Below are 27,438 nucleotides of genomic sequence, written 5' to 3' on the forward strand. Positions count from 1 at the left end.
TTGGGTTGACATTACAGTAACTGGCAATATGGGTCTTTGCCTTGGTTTGGATTTATCCTTTTTGACTTCTGAAGTTCACAGGACATATATGTGTTCTCAGCAGGCATGGTATCTCTTCCTATCCTGTTGCTTCGTATTTCAGCAGACATGAGAGGCACAATTATTATGTTTAGCATGTAACATGTGCAATGAACTATGAGATACCTTACTCAGAGATAAGTGCTAACATTCTTAGATAGTTTAGAAAAGAAGGAACTTCTTCGAACTATACGCATTTTCATATATCTTTTCAATGTAATTTAGAACTCTTGGCTCAGCTACTCATCTTGGAAAGATGGCTCTTCTAATGTTAAACTGGACTTCTTGCATGTATTATTTACAACAGCTTCTATTTCTGTCTGCTGTGTGGAGGAAACTGAGAAAATAACTTAGTTACAAACTCCCAGCTGTCTTCAGATTGATCATAAGAAAGTGGTTTTGTGAAGATCTTTGATCTTTATTTAAAATGTAAATGCATTTTCAACTTTAACAAACTGAAATTATACATCAAAACTATCTCTTGAGCAAACTATCTTTTAAAACATTTTAATGGAGAGAGACTGACAGAAAATGAACACTGCTACAGCTTCATCATCTTCAAACTCAGACTAACAGTAAAGAAAGGAAGATTATTTCATTAGAAATGATTAGGAAATAAAATATAAGCAACTTACTCTCCACCAAAAAAACCCCTTTCAAGTATGAATGATAATAACTAATCTATTTCTTCTGAGATTATGATAAAATTAAACAAAATAAATCAATGATAATACCTTGTTCTTATTACACACCTGTGGTGGCCCACTCAGCAGCAGCCTCCTTGGATGAAAGGTGTCCATTCTGCCCTCATTTCTATTGTTGTAGTCCATATGGATTGGCTTGGGAACCGTCCATTGGCGGTAGTATAGAGACTGCTCCGTGCAAGTCATCATCTTACTCATAAGAGGACGAAAAGAACTTGCCCACATAACAGAATGATAAGGCAAGAGTGAAGATGATTTGGGAAGTCCACTGCTGTCCGTAGAAGTAATAATGTCATAAACCAATTTGGGCAGGAAAACTATGGGAGGCTGTTTTGATGCTTTGGTCATGGAGCACTGAGAGGTCTGTAGGATGAAGGAGTTATGAGTAGGTGCAGAGGAGGAAGAAGAGGAGGAGAAAGGTGAGGAGGAGGATGAGGTGATGGAAATTTGGGCACTTTTTATGTTTTGTTTCATATCCAGCTGTTCAGTTACCGGTGGCAAGTGTTTGCTGATTGTTGTTTGTGCCCCCTTGTCTACTTTCTGCTTCTGCCTTTCATAGTTATTTGTATTTTCTTCAGTGCTGTTGCTTAGGACTTGGTGGGGGGATTTTGCTGTATCCCCTGATGCTATTAAAGGAGGAGACGACTCACTGCAGAATGCTGTAACTAAAAGAAAGTTTGTATTTCAACACAGTGCAACTATCTCTGCTAGTCAATGTCATGGGTTAACATGGATAGAGTATCCAACAAACATTGCAATCCCACTCCTGTTCTTGCTTTCACCTTTCTCATACAAGAAGTCCTAATGGGACTAGTTTCAGATATACATCTTAATGCAGAAAGTGGCTTTTAAAGCACTGAAGTGCATAGGAAAGATGTCAGTGATTGTCCTGTCCTCTACTTCTCTCATTCATTCCTTGCTTGAAGTGTTCATCAGATACTTTCATCACCAGACAAATACAAGATTACTGAAATCATCATTTAAAAGAATGTAAGAAAATAAATATTCACAGGTTATAGCCCCATCAGACTACAGAAATGTCTACACAGACTGACATCTAGAAACAGTCCTTTGAGTCAGCTCATGTGTCTGCATCACTACAGCACGTAGTTTGATCTAATAAAACCTGGCTCTCAAGTCTCTGGTGCTACATAATGCATTAATGCATTCATACAGCTTTTGGTCAGTTCAGAGCACATACTGAACTCACAAATGTTGGCCTTGAATATGTCATGTAAATATACCCCACAGCTAATTGCTGATTTTCTGAAAGTGGTATATTTTTACCTTCTATGTTCTAATTAATAAGATTTCTTGAAAGTTTAAGGCCTCGTTTTAAGTGGTTCTGAGCATCTTTAATGCTTAGTGAATTCCAAAGAGGAGATGCAAATACTTCACAGTCTTCAGAGTAGACTCAGAACTGGTTGAGGAATCAGTCTCTACATGATACTAGGAATATTTATCTGAAGCTAAACATAGATAAACACAGCTTTCCTCTCATGGTAAAAACAACAGTCTTGGTTCTAAAAAAACCCCCATATTTTGAACTAATAAAAGTTGATAATTTCTCTTGGTCTCAAGACATAGTAAGATATACTCTAGCTGCATATTAATCTAAAGTAGCCAGTAAAGGACATTAGCAATAAATACAAAAATATCACCAGCAGTATGAATGGCTATAAATAAAACCACTGTGACATCCTTCAAAATACCAGTATCCAAGAGCACAGAAAAAAAAGAAAGGAAAAAAGATTTCTTTAACCACAGACAAATTGAGGCCACAAAGTCACAGGCACGTCACATGGACACTGTGGAACTGATGAACAGCCCAACTTTAAAGAAAAAAAAAACATTTTGAAAATTAAAGTGTTGATGAAGCTTATCCAAATGTTTTCAAGATTTTTGTCCTTTTTTAACCATCACTGTGCCTGTAGAAAAGAAATCATAGGCCAATTATGCACGTCACAATGTTGAAAACTACAATTAGATCAAAATGAATTTACTGTCACTGAAAAAAAACAGCATGTTTTTAAATGCTGCATGAGACTGTGACTTCTAGGAAGTTACAGTAAAATTTATATTCCCCACTTTTATTCAACTCTCCTCTTAATATTATCTGCATAAAAGAATGCAAAGAAATTTATCAAAGGGATGTAGTAGTTTGCCTCATGCTTTCTACATCCCTTTGCAGATTAAAAAGGATTTAAAAAATTATCCACCTCTAAAAGAGCTTTCAAACAGTGCAAAATTAATGAGTGAACATTCCAGAGCAAAACCAAAAATACCAATGAGGATGAGCATGCTTTTTCTCCTACAGATTTTCAAAAGGTTTTCAAAAAATGTGAAGCATGTTTTCTTTTTCATAAGTTGTCATGGCTTCAGCGAACACACTCAGCCATCACAGTACTAACTGAGGATTCATACCCCAGTAGCACATATTGAAGAAGTGCCTGGTTTAGGCGCCCCACCCTATGATTATTTTTCAAGCAAGAAATGATCTTATTTCTTATATTTCAGAAGTCTGATCCTTATTTGTTTTAAAGTTATCTTTAGTGATCCCACTAAAATAGGCTTTATCAAAATCTTAGTGATTTATGCCTTTTATTATTTATCTAATAAACCAAATAAAAGGTCTCTTTTTATGTCCTAAATGTAACTTAATAGAGATGATCTTAAGGTCTTACTGGAAGCTTTTGAAGAGAGAGATGAAGATGCAGAGTCATGGGAACGAGATCTTTCTCTTTTCATAGGACTTCTCTTTTCTGAAGTAGAACCTGTTTCATGAATGGTAGTAAGGGAAAACAAAAAATATAATTTAAGTAAGCCTGTAAGAAAGCACAGCTACATTGTCAAGATACAAGTAGGGAAAAGTACACAAGAGTTTGTGTGGGTTTTGTCCTCATTCTGACTCTGTTTTCAGTATGCAGTATCTGTTCCTACCATTGGACCAGCCTATGTCCTAATCTAACTATGCTGAGCTGCAGTAGCTTCACCAAATCAATGCTGCAGCCAGAAGCTGGTAATTTCTAGGCATGGCTCAACCATGTTTTCTCTTTCTACCCTTGTCTTATTTTCCTCACTAAACCAGTGTCAGGTAAACCAACAGCCAACAAGCTCTATTTTGTCAGTATGTTATGAAATTACATCCTACCCCATACATTACAGCTTTACAGCCAGATTATACCTCAGTTTTTGGTGATGAAAATCCACATTTGGATGGCCACCAAGGATATTCACTTGAGGTTCCTAGCTTAGGCTTCTAAGTTAAAATACTTGTTTCTATAGAGTCTTACCATGATAAACAGAGACATAAACACTGCCAGCAGAAAAATTAAGACTGTAAGTCTATCTCAGGTGTTCTGAATTGAACTCTGGAGGAGCATACCGTACTTCACAGACTAGGAAAGCAGCCTTACAATTTAGACACCTGACAATTTAGATGCCCATTTGACTCAGATCACATACAATCTCAGCATGCTTCAACTAAATGGACAGAAGTAGTCATCACATCTAAAGTAGGCCTCTATTGTAGACAGTCTGAGTATGACCTCAGGTATTTCATTCTTCTATGTAAAGTACATATCCAATTAAAGTAAATATTTTTGTTCTGCTTGTTCTGCTATCCTTATTATCAATGAGTAAGAACTTAATAGGTGAACAGTAGCCAGCTATCTTCCTCCTCATAGCATAGAAAAGGAAATGAAGGCAAGAACTTGAGATTTAAATAACCTATGGGGATAAAAATCCCTTGTTTTCCACAGTTACAAGGCACAACAGACAGTGAACAAAAATGTAAAGAACTTAATGATAACTGATGATGCCCATCAACTATCACTCAAAAAACCCCCCAACAGTTCATGGGTAAATTATTGTTGTTTGTTTATACATTTATATGTTCCTAATTGCTTTCTTAAGAAATGCTAAAGTCACCAACACTACACTATCAGTTTGAATTAATGGACATTTTCAAGCAGTGCTCAGAAGTTACTATGTTCAGATATATTTTCTGGCCATACTATCTAATACCTTACAAACTAGAGACTACTCAGCTGTACTATACACAGTTTCCTTGGGAGGAATCTTCATCATTGTCAGTATGTAAGCATAGGTTCGGTATCATCAGTCAGGGACAGTTTAGGTGGAGCTGCCCGTGCTGTGAGGGAGGGGATCTGGTCACTGTTTCCCGGACGGCAAAGCGCACACTTCCCTGCTGCAGGGAGGGCAAAACAGTAGTACAGCACTCCCAACAGTGAGCATCACTAGATGTAGCCAGCCAAGCTCCACATTGCAGCTGCCAGAACATATGAGGCAAAGGACGTACAGAGGGAGGGGAGAGAAGAGAGCCAAAAAACCAGAGAGAGAGAGAACAGATGCAGCAGCAGAACTGCAAGAGATTAAAATGGTGCAGCAGCAGCAGTCCCCAGGCAGGGAGGGTGAGAAAACACAGGTTTGGTGAGATGAAGCAAAACTGAGGAGCAGAATTCACTCAGTAAAGCTATCTCTAGAAACCCTCACAAAGTAGGTATCCATACAAGCCTGCTTTTTCTAATACAGCTCAATCATTTTACAGCTTCTTTTATTATCACTACTAATAATACCTTCCGTCGCTATTTCTTCATCTTCATTATCAGTGCTGCTTAGTTTCTCTGGGTCACTTTCTAACACATCATTCACAACTGCTTTCTCTGTGTGAATTTCTGAGCTCACAAAATATGCTGCCAAACCAAGTTCTTGCTCCAAGGTTGTCCTTACCAAAGAAGATGAATTTATTAAACGTAGGTCACAGTATCTCAGTGATCTAGAGAGAAACAAGAGGGGCTCGTATGAAAACTCACTGTAATCTACTCCCTTATTTCTTTTACAAACACAGCCAAAGGGGAATTTTTTCATAATCTGCTTAAACTACAGATGAGATGATATAACACAGTGTATCTTCCGTGCTTAATAAGTTTACCACTGTGGTGCATACACTTTTATTTTTTTTAACCCAGTTATGCAGCTTCATCTAGTGCACTGAACATTAGCATCAGCATAAGAAAAAGAATAATCATTTGGGTTCTAAGCCTAACACACAGAATGGTATTCAGTTGAACATACAAAAGCATTTAGTGCCCCAGGGCATCCTGTCATTCCAGAAGGCACTGATCTCTCCACACATTCTGTAGCACATATGCCAGCATCACGCAGATGTCTCAGCTACCCTAGGGTATCTAAAGCAGCTATACTTTCTTTTTTACATACCCTTATTCTCTCCTCTAAACTAGGACAAATCATAATATTTTCTGAGGTATTTATATCTTACTATAAAAAGGAAATTATCATTAATGACATAGGGTTTGTATTTATGATATAAAAACTGCCAAAAAATGGGGAAAAAAATCTTGACACTGAAACCTGTTTTCTTCTCCCACAAGTAATTACACAGTTAATCTTTAGACATTTGGTAAGCAATGGATAAAACACTGCCACTGAGAAAATACTGGATCTTCTTACCGTGGCAAAGACTCCCCTTGTGGATCCATACCACTAAATATCAATATACAAGGCAAACCTTCCAGTTCCAAATAAGTCTGTGGCCTCCAATCTACATCTTCAATTTTCTGCCAGACCTGTATAAGGTAAGAAACACTGTTGGACATATCTATATGGCACAAATAAAAATACAGAAATACATACTTTGATCATCCATTACATGAATCGATTTGTACAGTGGATGGATGTTCCACCAAGGGAAGGCACAGAGCAGAGCTGATTTCAACATAGGTAGATTGCACAATTCCTAGAGCATTACAGGTAGCAATCTGCCTGCTGTAAATCTGAGGAGGTTGGGACAGTATGTTCCAGTCTGAAAAGCCTCCCAGCTTCCCAGCTGCATAGCACTGAGGCCAGAGCATAGCTGGGTAGAGTGTATATGGTACAATGGACAGTAAAGCTGAGTAGGAGCTTTGGGGGAGAGAAGAGTACAGAGGATTGCTTCTTGGGGCAGATAATGTCTGGATGTCTGAGTCTAAGGAAGAAAATGAGCTAGGAATGAGACTTTTTCACCTTAGAGGAATAGGGGAAAGCTGGAAGTGTTCAGCACATATACCAGTGTCCTCATTTGCTACCCACTGAAGTCTTCTGCTCTCCCCAAAAGCTATCTGTTTTCCTGATAACTTCATGAGAAGTTCGATAACTAGATCTATTGTTTGGCTGTTTAACATCAGGCTGTACTGCTTTGCTCACACCAGTCAGTCCTTTTTGCTCTAAGACTGATCTACAGATAAGGAGTACACAGTAGGACCAACAGTACAACAACTCAGCCTCTGACATTTGTACATGTACCACTATTATGTATGTCAGAGAAGACAACCAGGATGTAATTCAGAACTAATACTGATTTTTCAGAATAAGTTATGCCTAATTTACAGAACCATTAGGCCCTGGATCTCAAATGACTGCATCTAACATGTATTGAATCAGACACGGTACAGAGTGTACCATATATATATTACACCATCGTAGAATGTAAATACATTTTTGCTTTGGTGATCAGATGATGGTAATTTTATGAAAAGCAAGGGAGTATCACAGGCTTTTGTTAAACAGATGACCACAACTCTGGATCTAAAGGATATAAATTAATTTATAAACCAACACATGGTCCAGAATGCATAAAGTCCTGAGCTGTGAATACCAGGGTGCTCTAGGACCCATAACCAGCACCACTGATCTGGTGCCTTCATGCCACCTGCTGGTGACAAGAATAATATAACTCAGCTGGTCACTGATTAAAATCTATTTGCACTCTGATGATTTTGTGAGAAAGTTCTGCTAAAACTGCGGCCACTTTATTTGGCTTTTTTCCTTATTGGTCATGGTCCCTGTAGGTAAAAGCAGTTCAGCTGTTTGGGAGGGTTGTTGCTGGAAGTCAGGTTCTAGCCGTATTAGTTAATATTTCACTGAATATTAACCAGAGGTAGGACAGTAGAGGCATCACAGACAGTATGTCTAAAAGATAAAAGTCATGCTCCTTATGGTAGGGGTTTTTTTTACTAGTAAGACCCACACTTCAGCTCATGACCATAATTCTCACCAGTAAAGTCTCCCCACCTACCCATCTAATGAAGCTTCCCAGTATATGTCATTCTGCAAGTTACCTTTAGTTGCTCCACAAAGTGCTTCCCTATTGTGATTCCAGAATTAGGATTTCCCAAGATTATTTCAAAGTTATCTTCAAGAGCTAGTCTTTCCCTTACATTATACAGACGTTCATATGCCACTGCAGCCAGCGGAGTACATGGAATTCTCAACACTACCATGAGGCCATGACCACTAGGACATTGTCTTGAAGAGTTTATTAGGTTTTGGGTGATTTCCAGAGTTTCAACTGAGGTGTAATTCTTCATCTGAGAAAGACCACACACTGCCATCATAGCTGCAGAGTAGTGTTGTATGAGGACAAAAGTCCTTATCACTGCACTGTGTAATCTGGGGAACCTGAAATAAATGGTGAATTAAATAGTGAAGTATTAAAGGCTAAAGTGAAAAAGCTAATTTTTACAACATATAGTAAACTCAGGATTTTATCCTGTAAAGAATCCTTCATAGCTATTATACAGCAGAAACTCACCAAATTGCAGTTGGATAGCCTTTGCAATGCATCATTTCACAATCAGAACAGATGTCTCTCCATTTCTTAGTAAAGATTTACTAAGCAAGTAGTCCAGTAAGGTTACATCACTTTAAGTTACCAAGACTTTACTGGTGTTACAAAATTTATCACAGAGTATTTGCTAAGGCACTCAGTAATATCATCAATCAAAATACTGTGAGAATAGTATACTTCATTACGTGTTATTCTTAAGGCAGGGTGGGGGGTGTTTCTCTTTTTTTCTTACTGAAGCCCTGAACCAACTTACTCTTGTTTCCAAGAGAGCTGAATCCAATGAGCACTCCAGGTTCCCAAGCCCAGGTACACCCTGTCTCAGTCCCCAGTCTATGGAAGGGAGAGATGTGGATATGCAATAGGTTCCTGTGCTCTGGTTTTCACAGAAATGAAGCCCAGATGCACAATAAAAAGAGCAACCATGGCTTGCTTAGAAAAGTGCCTGATATGCGTGATCAGAGCTCCAAAGCACCCTGTAGGAAACCCCAGCAGTTAACTGTGTACGTGCTCAGTCTACCAGTTAGCAATAGAAATTCACAAGATTTTACTTGTCCTGTCTCATTCTTCTTACAGATCCCAAAGAGTTCATCCACAGCTGCACGCATGCACATAATGTGTCACTACTCTTTTTCAGGATTCTACACTTGCTTCACAGGGATCAAGGAAAACTGATTATGTATTTTCAAGATCTGATGATGCTCTGAAGTTTTTATCATTGTTTTAAGTGTACAAACCACAGTGATATGTCCACTTCTCTTTGTGGTCCAAGTACAGTATACCCAAATTCTACACATTAAAATCAGCCAGGGTCAGCAAGTGATAACATTGGACAAAAGTAATAACACATTTGAAATTACATGATGACGCAATGTTAGATTATTATAATATAGAAGTAGCTACTGGTCACAGCAAGAACACACTCTAAATTGGGCTAAACTGTGTGTGTGTGTTCATAGTAAGAGGCAGCCTAGATTGATTAGATTACAGGCCAAATATATAAAAAAAAAAAAAGATGGAAGGAGAAAATAAGAACGAGTGAAATGCCCTTGCATACACAGTTGATCTGTGAGACAGCGAGGGAAAAAAAAAAGAATCAGGCTTCTAGGTAATAACTCAAGTCACTGGAACACACCTCCTGAATTTTCTGTGTTAAACAGAGGAGGATACCATACCTTTTTCCCAAAGCCATGACCATTGCTTCAAAAGAGCTGTCGTACCGAAGGAGTGGAATACTATGTCCAGAGAGGGTGGACTCAATGAATTCTGACAGTCCAAAGTATTTCCTGTTTTCATGGTATAAATCTACACCCTAAAGCAAATGAAGCAATAAAAATATAATGGTAAAGTCTATCAATTATTAATTTACAATTGATTAACCATTGGTATCTGATATATTTGCAATCGCATTCTCTAATAAGCATATATCTACACAGACATTAAAACAAGGAGAGAAAGAAAAAGAATGAATTTTTTTGAGAGAACAGAAGTTTGACCCAATTTTTCCTTGCTTCTTTCTCTCTCTCCCCATATACATGTACACAGACAGGATATCTATGTATGGAATAAATATGCACACATATGAAGAAAATCCATAAATGTTCATATATTTATGCAGTAATGCACTAGAGACAGATTTTCAGATGGTTTCCTCTTACGTAGCTCAAAGATTTTTAGCAGAACTACTACAGTTTATAGAAGATATAAAAGGAATAAAGAAAAAAGGCAAGAAATGACAGGACAAGCAAAGGGAAAAGAACACAGACTGAACAAGATAAAGATGCCATGCAAACTTCATTCTTGTTTACAAAAATCATGGGGCCTCCACAGTTTCATCAAGTATGTAATTGTAAAATAACTTATGAAAAGCTCACAAAAGCACCTCAAAGCATCCATCTTACATTGCTGTATGAAGAAGGCCAGTGGATCTCATTGTAAGGGCTGATATGGGTATGCTGTGTCTGCAGCGCATAGGGGAAGGAAGTCACATGGAGGGTCACAATATTTGGCGCCTCTTTCACCTCCCTGCAGTTCAACAGTCTATCAACAACTCCTGTAGACAGTTCTGTTTGAGGATAAAGGCTATGCATAGCACTGCAAAAAAGAAACCCAAAACTCTCCAAAGTGATCAGCACAAGGAAACATTTGTGTCAGTGGAATAGCTTTAACCTGGATGTGAAATTGAAGTTAAACACATACAAGGAAGTTAGGACTCTATTCTTTGCTCTGCTTTTGTTGCATAGAAGGATAGAAAAAAAAAAATCAAATTATTTCACTGCAGCTGAAAATTTCTGTAAGTCTGACAAACTCCCTAGACAGCAAATTACCAGTCCCTTACAGCTACCAGAATATGAGAGATAAAGGATGAAAGAAAGCTGATGTTTTGACTGTTACCAACAGGCACATAGTCCTGTAGTAACTTTGGCCAGATTGTTAGTGCTGCCCTTAAGAAAATATAATTCTTACCTACAAAAATCAAGATAGAAAATGACACAGTAAGTCAGGATAACAGGAAAACATAGGGAAACTACCTGAGATAGAGCTATTATGAAAGGGAAAAATAGTTATTGTTAGGGCAAATGCTAGCATCATGGAAAACCTACAGTCAATTCCTTGCTCTGGTGTAAAACTTCAGTCCACATTCATGCTATTTAGTTTTTGGCATCTACCTGCAGTGACTAAGTTACAAGCCTAGTCTCTGCAAGCTCCTTCTATTACCAGCAGAGAGAGATAAGTAACTCCAAGAGTGGTTGTGCCCGCCCATGATCTAAGTCAACCCTCAGAGATGTCGTGTCTCAGTTGTGACTATGTGGGCAATCCCAGGCAATTACACTCCTGTTTTAGGCACCTCATTTAACTGACTTGAGTTAGGTGGCATGAATCCTGCGGTGCAGAACAGTCACTTAAGTATTTGTCACTTACATATCTTTATTAGATAAGAGGAAAAAATATCAGAGTTAAGCAGCAATACAGGTATTTCCCTACCACTGAAGGATGTTATATAAATAAATGCCTGAAAGGCTGTGATAGCTGTAACGGGCCATGCAAGTCCCTCAGATACAGAGGAGTTGGAACAGGAAACCCTCACATGCAGATACAAAGTTTTGGTGAAAATCACCATTCCTGACCAGTGTGAAAGACAAAACCTTGTCATTTCATTCGCAAGCAAGATTCCATAGTTTTTAGTTTCAGAAACACTACTGTGCTCACAAAGTTGGAATACGTTGGTGTTTCTGGAATTCAGTGTGTTCTCCAAGCTTCCCAGTGTCTCAGGAGCCAAAAAGCAAAAGCAGCCCAACTTCTGAGCAGGCAGGTTGTCGAGAAGCCAAGGAAATGGGGCTCTGTGAGGGAATCAATGAGTTATGCAAGTGAGCTGATGGGGAACTTGGTAAACATTGGACAGAAATCTCCCTGCTTCTCTGAGGAGTCTACCTGACATTACTATGTATCCACAGAAGCTTTCCATTATTACAAATCAGTGATTCTGGATAGAAAAAATATTGTACTGGAAAATTTCCAATCAGTTAAAGAAATAAGCAGCAGTGCTGGCTCACTAGTTGTCTACTCACTGTGGAGGGTTTTTGCATGTTTTCCAGCCCAGAGGACACTGACAGAGGATAATGAGCTCTGTGTACTTTCACAGGAAGCTTTCCTTTGAACAAATGACAACCAGACAAAAAAAAATAGTTGTGGCTGAAAGAAGATAAGAATGGTGAGCAAGAAAAGCTGAAATGTTCCACTGAGGCATAATATAATAAGCAAGATAAGAATAAGTCATGAAGGACCTTAAAAGAAAACACGTTTATTCAATGCATGGGAAGATAAGAGTTAGCAGAAAGATGCAAACAAAGATGAGGGAAGGGATAAATCAGAAAGCTGATCTTGAGAGCTAATGCAAACAATAATAATTTCTCTAAAAATGAGTTACAGTTTTCTTACCTCATTAGATCCCAGTGTGCGTGATCATGGATTAAGACAAACAGTGTATGTGGATTCTGCATAGAGTTTTGTAAAAAGACTTTGAATTTAATCTGGGCCTCTGCATCTAGTTTCACAACATACTGTTCCACCCTCTGCTTTGTAAGATGTTCCTTTTCTAATCCAAGTTCTAATAAAATACCTAAAGAAATGGAACAAATGTCAGTATTTCCAGATACAAATGAATTTAACAATGTCCTGTAAATCTAAAATAAAGCTAACTAATGAGCACCTGAGTGCCAGAGATGAAACAAAGTCTGCTGATAAGTCACTTCGGAGGGTGGAACACAAATCAAGAAATCAATTTTCTCAAAGGAACCCAAATCAAGATTTTGAGTGCTGGAGTCAGCAATTGAGCAAATATGAGACAGCAATTTCTGAGCCACTGCTAGCTGGAATGGACGAATCTGATGTCGTTCAATCTCATAACCTGGAAAAAGGCAAAATTCTGTTTAGATATATGCCCAAAGTCTAATCTAATGTAAAATATTAGTCTGGCAAAGAATGACTGATCTACTCTTTAAGGTACTTTGCTTATGAACAGGAGTTGCAGTTTATGAAAAACTATATGGAATATGCAAAGAAATCTTTCTGCATTTGGTCATTTTGGTCCTGTAAGTCTCTTAAATGTCTGAGAGCTGAAAGTGAACTTGTGCGATAGCATTCTGCTACCACAGAAGTAAGACTCCGAGCTTCAGAGACTACAATACCCAGTGGAATGAAGCAGAGATTCCATCAGTAAATCTGATTATTCCAAGACATGAGTTGCTGTTTGTGTCAGGACCTTCACCTTCAAGAGCCTAGGACTCCACCCAGATGGATCTAACTGCACACCCAGACACCTGGTCTCAAGTACCTACTCTGTTACCTCTTTAGAAAATCCTCCTTACTTGTACACGCAGCCGTTCCAGTTCCATTCAGCGCTGTTGGTTTATTCACTGAAGCAGAAAGCGCTGAAGATATGTGCCCTTGGTTTTCCTGATAAAATTTCTCCAGCAAAAGATCAATGTCACCCTCTATCAAATTGAAGGGATAATGGAATAAACATCCATGTTAATAAGAGCTGCATTTCATACTGATTTTGTTTTGTAGATCTTAAAAGAGCTTTATATTGCTATCTAGTTATCCTGCCCTTGACTTATACAGGAACCCTCCTGTTATTTTCTATTGCATCTGTTTTTACAGCATATCACTAATAAAATGCAAATCAGAGCAGGGAATGGTACATCAGCTCTGCACACCACTGGCTAGGGCATTTATGGAGGATGGTAGAAAACTAGCCTCAAGTCCCTGATGCAAATCAGCAACAACAAAGACATGAAACTGGCTTAGTTTATGTTCAGATCATGGCGCTAGACTGTTCACTAATAATGATTACAAGAAGCTTTGGAAAATCTGATAAATATTTTAAAATCTTTAACATTTTTGAGAGAAAGAAAAATAATTCCCTATAAAGCTGAAAGAGAAATATGAGGATTTTTTAGCTATACACAATGCTGAAGCAAGCAAGGTGTGCTTTATTGAACGATACATATCTGTAAATATATCCTATTCTATTCAGCAAGGGACCTGCTTACAGACAAAAGCTATGCAGAGAATACAATATGACTGTCCTGAGTATTTAGTATTTTCTCAGCAGTTGAAAAGATGTTTGAACATGTCTGCACTGAGCTCAGAAAGGCAGGGTCTGCCCCGTGAAGTGCCATCCAGTGGATATAGATGGCAACTATTTTTAGGATGTTCATTTACTTGTTCTGCTCAAACAATAGCAATAGCAAAAGTGATTTTGAGAACCATACTTTGAAGATACTAAGAGTAGAAACACTAACATAACACTACACGGTGGTTCAAGGAAAATGACTTTCTCTTAAGTGACCACTCAAAATATCATGACGCATCCAAAAGGGTTCTTGTGATCTAAGTACAGATTTACGAACATAAAGTGAATGGCAAAGAGGACTGTGACATCCCATTAACACTGACAAATATGCTGCATTTGCTCTAGTTGTGTGATACAGTTTAACTTTCCCTGTGGCTAGATCTATCCCCAGATAATCCTGCCTGTAGTAATCCTCAGTACACTCAGTTAAAAAATGATCCAGTAACCCTGACTCTGCAATTTTCCTCTCTTTCCCATGCACCATGACCAAGTTCACAGTATGGTAAGTTGAAAGGGCAAATCCTTTGATAAAATAACTCTATTATGGTCTCAGTGAATTCTGTGCTTAGGGCAAAAAAATTTATAGTTTCATATGGATATGGACTTGCATAGTACATGGATGGATTTGCATAACTAAGAATAATATGCTCAGCTATTTGCTGGCATATTTTTACGAAACTGAGAGATTTTAGAAACTGACACTTTCAGAAGGAATTTCAATTCAAATGTATTTTCACAACTTTGTCCTGCATTTTTTATATATTTCTAATAATGTCTTGCTTCTGGAAAGGTAATGAGCACAGCTATTTTCTCTGACTTAAAAGTTTCAGGGACTTGGAAACATGCCTCTTTATAGCCTGTTAGGTACCTGGGCAGAGTGTGCTAAAGAAGGACCCCAGAGTTTCCACTTTCCCTGTGACCAGCTGATAGTTAACTTCTTTTTGGTAGTCTGAAGGAGTGAGCATGCTCTCAGACAGAACTCTTGCCTGATACTTTCCTAAAAGACAAAAAAGTAATTTTGAAAGCACTTCAAACTAAAGTTAAAAATGTTCTAAGTCATAATAAAAATACTACCCAGCTAAATGAATACCACACACACAAAAATGGCAGAGATGAGTCTTTTCTCTCTCCTATGCATGTATGCACCAGACATCTGTAAGATAGATTCATGTTTCATAATTCTTTGTGTTTCTTTCCCAGTTTAAGAAATATTTATTGATACAATATAAAAAAGACCATATAAATAGTCAAAGGAATTGTCAGTTATCTTACACTCCTAATGAATCTTTGAATGGCGAGTCAAATAATTTCTTTAATTATCAGCATAGTCCTCAATAGGTTGTTGAAGAGAACGACATTGAAAGACCATCTTTTTTTTGGAAGCTAAAAAAATATGTTCAGTCCTCTGCTCGCAGTAATATCCCAGTCACACAGAGCAGGAGAGCTTTATGCACTGTGTGTGCTGTCACTCAGTATTATTTGTTCGTAGTAGTGTTGGCTGGGATGCCTTGGTGAGAAAACAGGTAACGCAGAATATGACTTGCTGGGGAGAAACCCAACTATGCAGCGTCAACTTGGGTTCATCAAAACCCATTACTTGTTGGGCAAAGCTCTGCTTTCTGAGGGAGCTTATTGAAACTCCAGCCAAACTCCTCATAGCATTGAATTACTCTGCTTTGCCTGGAGATACACCCTTCGGATCTTACCCGTTATCACAATGCAGGAGTCAATAGCTCGATTTCTACTGGCACATATGATCACCACGTAGTTTGTCTTTATTAATTTTCCTTCAATGAGTAGCTTAAACATTTCTGAAAGCCCTTCAGCCAGAGAGTAGCTGCACTCAATGATATGGACACTATCGTTACAGGAGCTAGCTGCAAGGCCCGCCAGCCAGGGAAGCTGGGCTGAAGTCACTGGTGCGATCTGGCTGGGCACCTGAGGCTGAGGAAAGGTCTGTGGAACAGCCTGTTGGTACTGACGGATTTCAGACAGGTGTGATTCCCGCCATGAACGCATGAATATTTGTTCCAAATCCTCAATCAAAGGGACCTGGTCTGAGGCTAAAAAAAATTAAGAGGGAAGTATTATGAAACAATTAAACAAAACTGTTGAGTTAAAAACTTTTTTTTTCAAAATATGTACTTTTTTAGAGATGATCATGTTTCAAATTTATGTATGCATGCATGACTCTATTGCCTTTAACAGATGTGAATCAAATTCTTCATTTTGAAGTGCCTTGTGATACTCAGATAAAGCTGCCCTAATTGGAACCTAAGTATCAGTAATTAGAAGTATTTAAGAGGTTGAGAGATGCCTGTTTCAGCATAATAATACTTCTAAACCACAGACTGTATGCAAGAGCAGTGAATTGCAGCTCTTTTCCTTTTTTGATTTTTAGTTGCTGAGGTCCCAGGTTATAGAAAATTAACTTTTTATGATTATATTTCAATCTGCCTAGTTTTCAAGAACTAATTATTTAGTTTTGTTTCATTACAACTAATTAAATTGTTTAATATCACATGTCCCAAGACATTTAATATTGTCCTGCCCTAATGTTCCCTTTCTCATTTGCTGGGATGTAATATATTCATTGCAGTCTATCTGGATGTAAAATAATCTTACCTAGTTGAACAAGGTAGTAGACAGTCAGTAAGAGTTGCATTTCCTCTGAAATAGGCTGTATTGTGGAGGCACCATATTGTTCATATGCTCTAGATAAAGACTGTGAATTTCTGTAACAGGTGTACAGCAAAGGACTCACTATCACATCATTAATGTTCCCACAGAGATATGGGAAGTTTCCATGACCTACAAAATAAATGACGTTTGTGCACATCACACTAAAATTTGTAATTTCCCATGTATACATTAAACAGTTTTAATAGTAAACCTTTTAAAAGTGACAGCTTTAGCAGTGTTTAGCAGTAGGATGTATCTTTACACCTCTTACAGAAAAGATACAAGGTCTTGTTGCAGGGTTGAGATTTTTACCTTTAAAAATAACTGGCTTTGCTTTACAGATTTTCAGCAAGTTGTCAGGAACTGAGACCGGTTCTCCTGAGCCCACCATCGGAGATGAGGCTGGCCCCGCCAAAGCAGAATGTGGTAAAGATGATAGGCTTCCTCCATCTAAGATTTTACACATATTATTACTCGAGTCAGGTCTAATAGTGATTTCCTCAAAGAAAAGTTATTTAACATCATCTCATAGCCACATTTGGTATCAGTGTTAAATGCTTTTTATGGTTACATCACACATTTCATGAGCTGTTACTACAGCCCATACTATTATGCTAACTTTCTTGGAGGACTAATTACATTGGTGTGACCTTGAACATCACACACGCATCTAAAGATTTTGAAATGTTTATAAACAAACAGTTCCAGCTATGAATGCAAGAATACAGCGACTTATGTAATATCAGTGCACAAATAGTTACAATTTGTGTATTCTGTATGATATATTTAGCTTCACTGTTTCTAAATAGGTTTTCTTGCAACAGCAAGAAAGAAAAAATTAAGATTCAACATTTGCTCTATCGTAACTTCTTTACAGCATTTTTAATTTAAGCAATAGCACATTAGAAGAAAACATGTTTGGGTAAGCAGGTTTATTTCACTGCATGTCACTGTAGTCTGTATCTAGACTATAAGATCCAAGTGCCAAGAACACTGACAAATAATTGAAACAAAGAATGGTACCTTGACCTGAGTTATGACACTAATTTTAACACCCCAAAGGTGTTTTGGTGCCTAAAGATGGACACAGACACCTGTTAGGATTTCTTAATAATGACTTGATGACTGGATCCTGATGAGAGTTAAGCTCAGGGCCTCAAAAAGAAATTAATGGAAATGAACATAAATAATTCTGAGCATGTACGTACCAAACACTTTTCAAAACTCTAATGCGAATCTGCATGCATCTTTAGAATATTGCCTCTCTTCCCCCATTATTTTCTGAATAATGAAACAAACATTACCATTATGTTGGGTATAGCTTACCATTTTTAATTCTGTTTGGAACCTGTGGGTTCAGCTGCAAGTTCCAGTTTTCAGTAGATGATGGAGATTCTGGTGACCAACCTTTATGGCGCTTTTTTGGAGGCCCTGAATTTGTTAAAGTGCCTGAATAACAGTAATATTTCAGAAAAGTATTAGAATAAAATGTATTCCATTTTGTGCATGGTAATTCAATGTTCTGATAGACTGAATGTGTGTGTTAAGTACTGTGGTAGACAGGGTCAACCCTGTGAATATAATCCTTTTTTACGGTTTTTATTTTACTTTGCTATGTCCCGCATAAATTTCTGGGAACTTTCTGGTGCAGGGAACTCTTAATTATCTAGGTAGACTTCACTTATTTTATACCAGTGTTTACTCTGTATTAATAATAACATAGTAAGAACAAGACATGTACTAAGAATGCTTCTAAGTTAATATTTTGAAGACAACACGGGGAATTTTGCTCTTTTTATTTCTGAACACATGACAGTGTTTCATGTAACTTATCATGAAAAATAAAATTCTGAAGGGTTTCAGGGTAACGTTAATAAAGGTCTCAGTTCTTTTCAACAATTTTCCCATTTACAGGATTTTTGTCACTTCTTGCTAGTCACCATCTTTGGTTTTATGCTATTCCATATTAATTCCTAGAAAATTACTTCTGTACTTTCCTCCTATCCACGTGTAGTTCCAACACATTTGCTTGCAAAAACATAACTTTCTTAGAATTTTTCTAGGAGATCCTGATGATTAATTTCTTGGATTTTCTTTCATTAATTTCTTGAATCTTCTCGTGCACTCCTGCGAACTCCTATAATGATGCGCTTCCACTAACATTACGTATATCTAATTATCGAGAGTCAGTGGTCCTCCAGGAATTGCTCAGCATCTGGCAGGATTGAGCTATTTCTGTTTCTGGACATGAGTTTGCAGAGGTCGTAACACTATTTGACACCGGCAAGGCTGTATCTCCTGGCAGAATGGTTAGTCCCACATAAAATTCAAGACAGAGTAAGAATCTTATATGAAAAAGGGGGGCTAATTTTGCAAAAGATATTAAAATGAAAAATAAACCTGAAGTCTTCAGATCTAGAGTAAGATTGTTCACTTTGCAAAACCTTACGTAAAGGTTTTCAAAGATGACTTTGTCCTTTAAACTTTTACCACGTGAGGGCAGTATTTAGCCATTTGTTCTACTCAGGCTTTCATTTAGTTTCCTGGCATACTGTAACAAAAGTCACAAGATAGTTAAAGCAATACAAAGAATTTTTTATTTGAAAATACTCTTTCCTGCAAATATGTTGATATGTGAATGTAATTCATCTGAAATAATTTGGCAAGAATATGTTGCTGCATGGAAGAAAGAGATCAAGAACCTGAATGGGCAGAGAAAAAGAATTTGGCTGTGATGCTTGGAGGGAAACCTGGGAAGACTTATTCAAAAATAGAGCCATAGCATGTTTCTAGCCGTAGTGAAGACTAACTTTCTTGCTTAAAGAAGCCAGTGACACAGAATACAGTTTGTGACAGAAAACAGTTAACACAAATCTGATAATATGAAGTGAGGACAGTTTCTTCAATTTGGAGCCAGTTGTCAAAGTCTAGTGCTCCATCCCAAGGTGAACAGCAACATAGGAATTACCTTATGAGTGATTACTTATAAATCTTTCTCAATTTCCTTCACAAAACTTGCTGGTGAGATTGATGCAAACTGACACATTCTTTAAGAATCGGGATTCAGAATCTAGTCAGTACTTCTATTAAATGAATGAACTGTAATTATAACGAAAAACTTCTAATTAATAATATGAACTGTAAGAAAGCTATGGCTGAAAACATATAAACAATTTGTTTTCTGAAAATTAACACAGAAAAAATGTTATGGTCAGAAAGGACTTGGAAGACAATAGTCATTTCTATTCATATAGGAAATTACGATCATGATATCATTTGTTCAATGTTTCTATTATACCCATGAAATATAGAATTTAGGGTTATTAAAATATAACAAGTCCATACAAATACCTAACACCGAAGGTCTTGTCAGAGCAGACAGGTTATTTTTCACCAACTGTTGCTTAGGTGATTCTTTGCCGTTATAAACTGCTGAACTGAATGCTGCTGTTGAAGGGGTGTGATCTATGGCTGCAGCTGGGAAGAAAAAAACCAAAATATTTACATTAAACATTTCTAGGTCGAGATCCCTGGTTGATAAATAAACTGATCACTTGATCATTTACTTTAATAGAGACATCAGGATCTGCTTAGAGAGAATGCAATGATGAATAAAACAAACCCAGTTCTGATCTCGTACCAGATTATTGCTGTTTGACTCCCAGTTAAGTGCCTGGGTAAAATCAGATTCTGCAATTAAATACATATGTCAGATCCTTTAGCTTCTCTGCAAGTGGACTCTAGCTCTTACATGAAGTTTACTCAGGAACCAACTAAAAGAGTGAGAGAGGTTGTTTAAAATTTACTAAAAATCTCCTAAGCCTCCATTCCAATTTGACACCCTCTTTCCAAACTTCTTTTTAACTCTGCTGCATTAAAAAGACAGGTTTCCTCAAGCCTAATATGCTTGTAATTAACGTAGCTTTTTTCTATATATAACCTTTGACAAAAAAAATGCCAATCTGCTATTATAAAGAGATTGATGATTTGTTCTGGAGGGGTACCAGTATTCCAGATCACAACTATATAATAGGCTTCTATCTCACAGAGAGAATATAACCACAAACAGATGTGCCTCAGTTCTTCTGTGTGAATCTCTGTAACAGTCACAAGACACTAAAGAGCTGTTTTCATTATGAAAAAGCTCAGAGAGATCACTCTAGACTCTGTCATCCATCACCTTTCATTTATGTCAAGCTAATGAAAAAGTAAATGTTTCGGAAAGAATTCTTATTACAGAAAAAAAAAGTTACAGAAACTGATCATTAGTTTGTTTTTTAATATTAAAGCCACTTTTCTCAGCAGAAGAAAAAATTCAAAAGCTTTTCAGCTGATGGCTATATGATGCCTGTGGTAAAGAGGATTTTGGTCATAACATAAAATAGACTGGATCAGAAGAAAAAGCTGAAATGACACTGGTTCATGTTACAGACATTTGTCATCTGTGACCAGGCAAGCAACAACTGGAAGAACGCAATACCTATTCTCAGCAACTTTAAAAATAATGGCTTTTTAAAAATTTTGGTTTGCCTTAGCTATGAGCAAGCTGCAGAACATCTATTTTATTATTTGCTAACCTTTTATGCATAAACCTGAGAGGAAAAAATGAACAGCAACAAGCCTTCAAAGTATGATTGTTTTCTTTTCTGTAATGTACCTCTAAACCTATTTAACTTCTTTTATGTGGTAGTGTGCTTATTTGTTTGTTTTTCCATTCACACACACAAATAGGCATGCACAGAAGAGTAAGAGGACATGGAAACCCAGTATGTTTTCCCTCTAAGCAGTACCTGTTTGTTGAGTCCCAGCTGGAGCACTTGGGTTTGCTGCAGGGAGCAGCTCACTGGTGGTGCTCCCCGAGAGGCCCGAACTTTCTGGCAGTTGGAACAATGTGCTTGAGCAGGTGCTGGATGAAGATTGCCGGCCTCTGAACTCTTAACAAAAAAGAAACTTCTTATCCCCTGACAACAGTGGCATTTGCTTTTTCTCTGCATATTTGATTTGATAATTTCACACATGAATTACTTAGAGGCTACAGCACTGAAAGGGAGGAACTGATGTCTTCAGACATGCCATCCTCATGTTAGGTCAGTGAATTGCTTTTTACAGCTGCTCTAGTAATCACCTAGCTTTAAAGAGCCTTTCTTTCAACTGATCTGTCTTAGGTTTTACACGGATGCCAGTCCCTGCAACAGCTAAGCTTGGATGATGAAAACCAGAGCTTGAGGAAGACAGCTTCATTATCTTACCTGCCCCTTTCCAGCAGATCACAGATCCTTTGGTCAGAGCTCCCTGTGCATTCCTGACCAGATAATACTTTAAGTGTTTCTGTTTCTTGGGCTGAGTGGTCAGTTTAAGATTAATGTGATTTGAGAATTCTGTAAAGTAGCAGAAACCCTTCTTGCCACAGCCAACACAATTGCCAGAGAAGCCTGATAAAATAAACAATACATATAATCCAGTGAGATAGGTGGGTCACTATTAATAACATCCAAACACGACTCCTTCCTGAAGAAAAGCTGTGTATATATATTTTTCAGAGTGAACTTTTTATCAACATTTTCCTCCAAAAAAAATTACATCAAGACCACTGTATTGCACTTTTGTTATCAGATTGCAGGAACAGAGCCCCATGTTTACAGAACAATTAAAATAGGCCATATTTTTCATTTTCTCCCACCAGAAAAAGATCACAATTCCTATTTACTACCTACTTGTAAAACATTAAACCAGTCTCTGACTGAAGAACACTGAATCACATGCTTAATCCCAGCCCTATTCAAAACCACAGAAAGTACATCTTCACTTCTGTTTCAGCTTTCATTGAAATTAAACATGAAATTAACTCTCAAGAAATCAAGTATATTTAATCTATTATATTTAACTAGAACTAAGTACCAAGTACCTACTACAGATGCTTTTTTAGAGAGGAAAAAATACTAAAGCCTTCCTGGGCTAATAATGTAAAGTAGCTTTCTCCAATTATGGCTGGACTGTGTTAGCACTTCACAGCAGTTTAAACTATTTATGATTACGGAAACAAAGTGTCTGCAACTTTATAGGCATAGTCCTTGCACGTAAAGAAGCTTATTGTACTCAGGCTTGATGGGGCATTTCCAGGGATACTGCCATTTCCTCTCATTCTGAGATACAGTTTGAGCCTCAAAGAGGGGCTCATGATGGTGATGTCATTATCATCGTAAATAAAAGGCATTCCTTGCACAACTGACTGTCTGCCTTTTGATTCTTAAACAACTTTTTTTTGTCTATTTTCCAAAGTATTTCCTAAGAAATTTTCATCTTGCATCAGACCAATGCAACTGTCTGAAAATACTTATTATCTACAAAGAAATCCTATAGTGTGCAATTAGAAGATAATCTTCCACATGGAAATTTTCTCTCTGTTCCCTACATGTGACCTAAAGCATGAAGTTTTCTTCTATTTTAATCATATCTAATGAACATTTTTATGTGTCATCACAGGAACTGAAATGGAAAGGGTATGTTCAGTGAATTGGAAAATGGCAAAAATAAAGGAAATATATTTCACATAACATACGGACAATAGCATTGGAAATAAATAACTGGAGTAGAGGATCAATAATATGGTAGATTAAGAGCCATTTATGAAAATTATTATTTCAATCACATATTTCAAACAAATTAATTTTTCAAATTAATGGTCAATACCTTTTTCCTTCTGTAAAATAGAAGCACTGAAATATAATGCTTTGTAAACACCTGCTGCTTGGTTTACAACCCGAGCACTTTCATTAGTTTTCAAATGGCTCAGAAGAATTTATTAAAAACCTAAGTTCGTGTGGAAATTGGTCTGGTAGCCATGGGAACAAGTGGCTAACAACTATTGAAAGCTGTCTATTATCTCTCTGATCCTGGTCGGTAGGATGATAAAGGTCATTATGACTCATAAAATCAGGACAAGTCATGACTCTGCAGAATCCTCTGTGTTATATCAGTCAGCACAAAAGCATCTGTCTAACATCACAGAGCCTTCAGTAGCTGCAATAAAAGCAACAACAAAAGGAAACAAAATTAGAATGGATGTGGCAAAAGCTGTAGAGTTTGCATGCATTTTATGCAGATTAAGAAATCATGAAAAATGCTTTTGCTAGTAAATGAAAACTTCCCATACATTTGGCAGCACGCTGAGCATGACCAGCAACACTGCAATTTTTGCCTGGTTGCCACTTACAAGCCCTTACGTGTTTTCTAATACAAGCATGAAGGGACCATTTCCAAAAGTAAAATAGAAGTACCTGTATACTTTTTAGGTTTTTTTCTGGGAGTGTCCAGCCACTTATCAAAGCCACAGGTAGAAATATTTGTTCAACAGAAGTTGGGCAGTGGACATAAAAACTTTTCATGTGCACTTTAGATCAGTCATTATTGGTAATTTTTGTAAATCATCATCTGCTTAAACCAGATTTAGCAATAACTTCTACCTGAAATAACCTTTTGTCCCAATCACATATTTTTAACTCTGTGAGATCTACTGGAAAATTAGTTTACACCACATATAGCATACAGGTGAGGCCTAGTAAGGATTAAACAGATCTAATTCTCTGCTTGTTTTGCAAAGTACTTGGAGAACTTTTAGAAGTTTATTTTTTAACTTTTCTTTTAAGTCAAACTATCATCTTTCCCCTCAAGCTTCCCCAGCTTCTCTGAGTCACGTTAAGAGTCCTTTCTTGCAAGCTCCTGCCAACACCATTTTCGATCCCATTCATTCTGACACTCTCTGATGACAGCCATTGCGTTGTTAATGCAGCTTAGTCCTGACATCACAGATAGAACACAGCATGATCTTATAATTTCAATGAAATAAAATGCTGTTGAATCATTACTCATTGCAGGGCTCTGCCAACCTCACTCATAGCACTTTATGCAGCAGATTGAGTAACACAGAGAACCCAAACATTTCATCATCCTCCTTTCTCTGAATGCCCTGTTCATACGCTATGGCCCAAGGCAGCAGCTGACAGAGGGGACAGCTTGTTTCATAAACAAGCTGCATTAAATATTCTTCCATACATTATAGATAGGACAAAGGTCAGGAGAGTCGGGGCAGCCATAAGGTGACTCAATATATCTATGTCATGGGATTGATTTCACAAGAGAATTAGAAATCAATGCCTGGACTTTAGGGGCTAAAAGTCTTTCACCTTTAGGTCACCAGTGCATATCCCACTCAGTTCAGTAGTGACTTAAGGCTGTTACCCACTCAAGACTGTTTAATCAGAAGGTCTTTGACTGTATCTGGTATTTTATCATATGCATTTGCTTGAATTTGCTCACATCACAATCATCAATTGCCCATAATTTAAAAAGCTCCTCCACAGTAGGGACCCTGTGCTCAGAAGGAGGGCTTTGGACTAAAAGGGTATGAAACCTGACCTACCTTCTCAGTGGGGAAATGGTTCCTTTGGATCAACAGTGAGCTTGTGCTAGGGATAAAGAGAGGACTTCAGGATGGAAGGCTATCCATCTAATATTTCATAATCTAATCTTTCATAAATTGGCAGAAAAATTTCTTTCTGTTTCTCTTTTAAATGAATAACAGGCTTTTAAGTGATGTTAATATTTTTGTGGAAAGTTGGCAGCTTGCTTAAACAAAGAATTATTATATTTTCAACTTTTCAGCAAAAGTATTTATTCTTTTCAGTTCTACTCACAAGAAAAAGCACACATACACTGACAATGCTCCACATTTTTCCCACCTACTCAGTCTCACTTCATTTGAAGACTAAAGTCCTAAATTCATAAAATCAGTATGGTCAAGCTGAAGAGCTCCATTGTACAAAAACTCACTATTGTTAAAAAAGCCCAGTAGAACATTGCACATTTTAACAGAAGCAGCCACAATATTTTATACTACAGTGTTTTCATCTTACACACAGCTTACAATGCAAGCAAACTAATCTTTTCCTCTGTCATTCTGACCTCAGGGACCCACTGATAAAAAAAAAAAAAAAAAAAAAAAAAAAGATTTCTTATTTCCTGCTAAGAAAGTGGGCAGCTGTTTGGTCTTTTGGGAAGGAAAATGATGAGTGAATAGCTGCTTCGTTTACCATGACACACTCTCCTTAAGAGTGAGAATTGGGAAAAAAAAAAAAAAAACAGAAGAGAAAAAACTTTTGGGAGTGGTACACGATAGCTGCTTTCATTAGGAAACAGTAAATATTGCACTATCACAGAAGTGCTTCCTTCATCTAAGCATTCCTTTAAGTCACATAAAAGCCAAGAAACACCTTCCTAAAGGCAAAAAGCTGAATCTGTTTTGCAGAGTAGATAAACCTGTGATCTAACTTGATTAACAAAATCATATGAGGTATATGCTCAGACACAGAGAACTTTCTGCTTGCAAGAAAAATAGTCTTTTTCAGAAAATGGCATTTTTTTTCTATGGAATAATATGTCAATTGTTAAAACAAAGAAAAAAAACAACCTCCAACAGAAGTGACTTTCAAATCACAAGCATATATGCCTTCATGGTGGGACAACTTATTAGCATAATCAATAAATTGGCACATGCCCCAGAGGCATATCAACAGCCCCTAATGGGAACAAGACCATAAGTCAAAAGCTGGCCTGGAAACTACCAAGACATTTCCTGTTTTCTTCTGGAATTTTTGTAAACTCCACAGGCATCTTCACAAACATATGCAGGCAGATCATGAGAAATCAGGAAACTATTGGGTAATTCATTAGTTTCTTTTCCTTTCAAATTAACTGTTTTGGAAAAAATCTACAGTACCACAGTATATTAAGAAAAAAAGCATGAAATTAAGCAAAAACAATGGGGCTAAAGAGTTACAAGTGATGTGCCTGTATCACCAATAAGCCTTACCAAAAGCGTGGTATATAATCTGGCTCATGATGATAGCTCATTTCAATTCAAAATGAATCCAATTCTATTTCCCTCTAAACTTAGAAAGGCTTGAAGGGACCACTTTCCATCTTCTTTCAAAAGGTCAACATGCTTAAAGAACAGCCTAAACTCAGAATACCAAAAATAAGCATCCTATCCTGTCTTTAAAAGCAAGATAATAAAAAGAGCTTCCCTTCTTCATATGAAATGTTTTCAACTTAAATCTATCACAAGACAGAGGTCACCGTGTTACACTAATAGACAAGAGAATTTAAAGCAAGAAGGTTCTTTTATCTCACTATGTGTCTGAAACCCTGAGACTATTCATGTCTGCTTCTAATTTTACTTACCCTGATTTGACTTGCGTCAGTGTATGAAAAATTTCTATCTATAGTATGATCTATTGTATGAATAGTATGCTATTATGTCAACAAGATATATGGTGTTTTTTCATTAGATTAGGGGCCAGGAACAATATTTTATTTCCAGCTACCAGATGAAGACTTTGGATCTTAAAGTATGGAATTTCTTTCATATTTAAGCTTGTTATAGAATACATAAAAGTCATCCTACAGAATTAGTAAAATTCTTTGCAAAAGAATGTGATTCACTGGCGTTTAACTGTGTAACAGCTGAAAATAAGCATTTAAATGGTTTCAGGAAACTAAAATGTATTAAATAAGCAAGCTGAGGATGCAAGTAGCATAAAAACCTCCCAGTTATGTTCCTGTTGCCTTTTTCTGTTCTTGTTTAGCATGCAATTAACAAATACACTACTTCCTCTCTGCTAACAACCTAAGGA

The 27,438-nt window shown here is 37.2% G+C and overlaps 1 protein-coding gene across 2 annotated transcripts in view; it reads right to left on the minus strand.

Moving 5' to 3' along the window:
• GREB1 (growth regulating estrogen receptor binding 1) overlaps window positions 1-27,438 on the minus strand; it is a 58,145-nt gene that overhangs the window by 23,096 nt on the left and 7,611 nt on the right. The window contains exons 4-21 of one of the 2 annotated variants that reach the window (XM_074864702.1): window positions 21,997-22,179; window positions 21,538-21,681; window positions 20,099-20,224; window positions 18,074-18,196; window positions 17,060-17,197; window positions 16,691-16,876; window positions 15,772-16,128; window positions 14,934-15,062; window positions 13,296-13,421; window positions 12,638-12,835; window positions 12,367-12,547; window positions 10,329-10,521; window positions 9,603-9,739; window positions 7,922-8,261; window positions 6,276-6,391; window positions 5,381-5,580; window positions 3,467-3,556; window positions 831-1,447 (exon numbers count right to left, since the gene is read on the minus strand). In XM_074864702.1, the coding sequence (XP_074720803.1) occupies window positions 831-1,447; window positions 3,467-3,556; window positions 5,381-5,580; window positions 6,276-6,391; window positions 7,922-8,261; window positions 9,603-9,739; window positions 10,329-10,521; window positions 12,367-12,547; window positions 12,638-12,835; window positions 13,296-13,421; window positions 14,934-15,062; window positions 15,772-16,128; window positions 16,691-16,876; window positions 17,060-17,197; window positions 18,074-18,196; window positions 20,099-20,224; window positions 21,538-21,681; window positions 21,997-22,179 (3,584 nt within the window). Of the gene's footprint in view, window positions 1-812; window positions 1,448-3,466; window positions 3,557-5,380; window positions 5,581-6,275; window positions 6,392-7,921; window positions 8,262-9,602; window positions 9,740-10,328; window positions 10,522-12,366; window positions 12,548-12,637; window positions 12,836-13,295; window positions 13,422-14,933; window positions 15,063-15,771; window positions 16,129-16,690; window positions 16,877-17,059; window positions 17,198-18,073; window positions 18,197-20,098; window positions 20,225-21,537; window positions 21,682-21,996; window positions 22,180-27,438 lie in introns of both variants that reach the window. The other variant, XM_074864701.1, reaches the window with a different exon arrangement.

This window comes from Strix uralensis, chromosome 3 (genome assembly GCF_047716275.1).
Source record: "Strix uralensis isolate ZFMK-TIS-50842 chromosome 3, bStrUra1, whole genome shotgun sequence".
Taxonomy (NCBI): Eukaryota; Metazoa; Chordata; class Aves; order Strigiformes; family Strigidae; genus Strix; species Strix uralensis.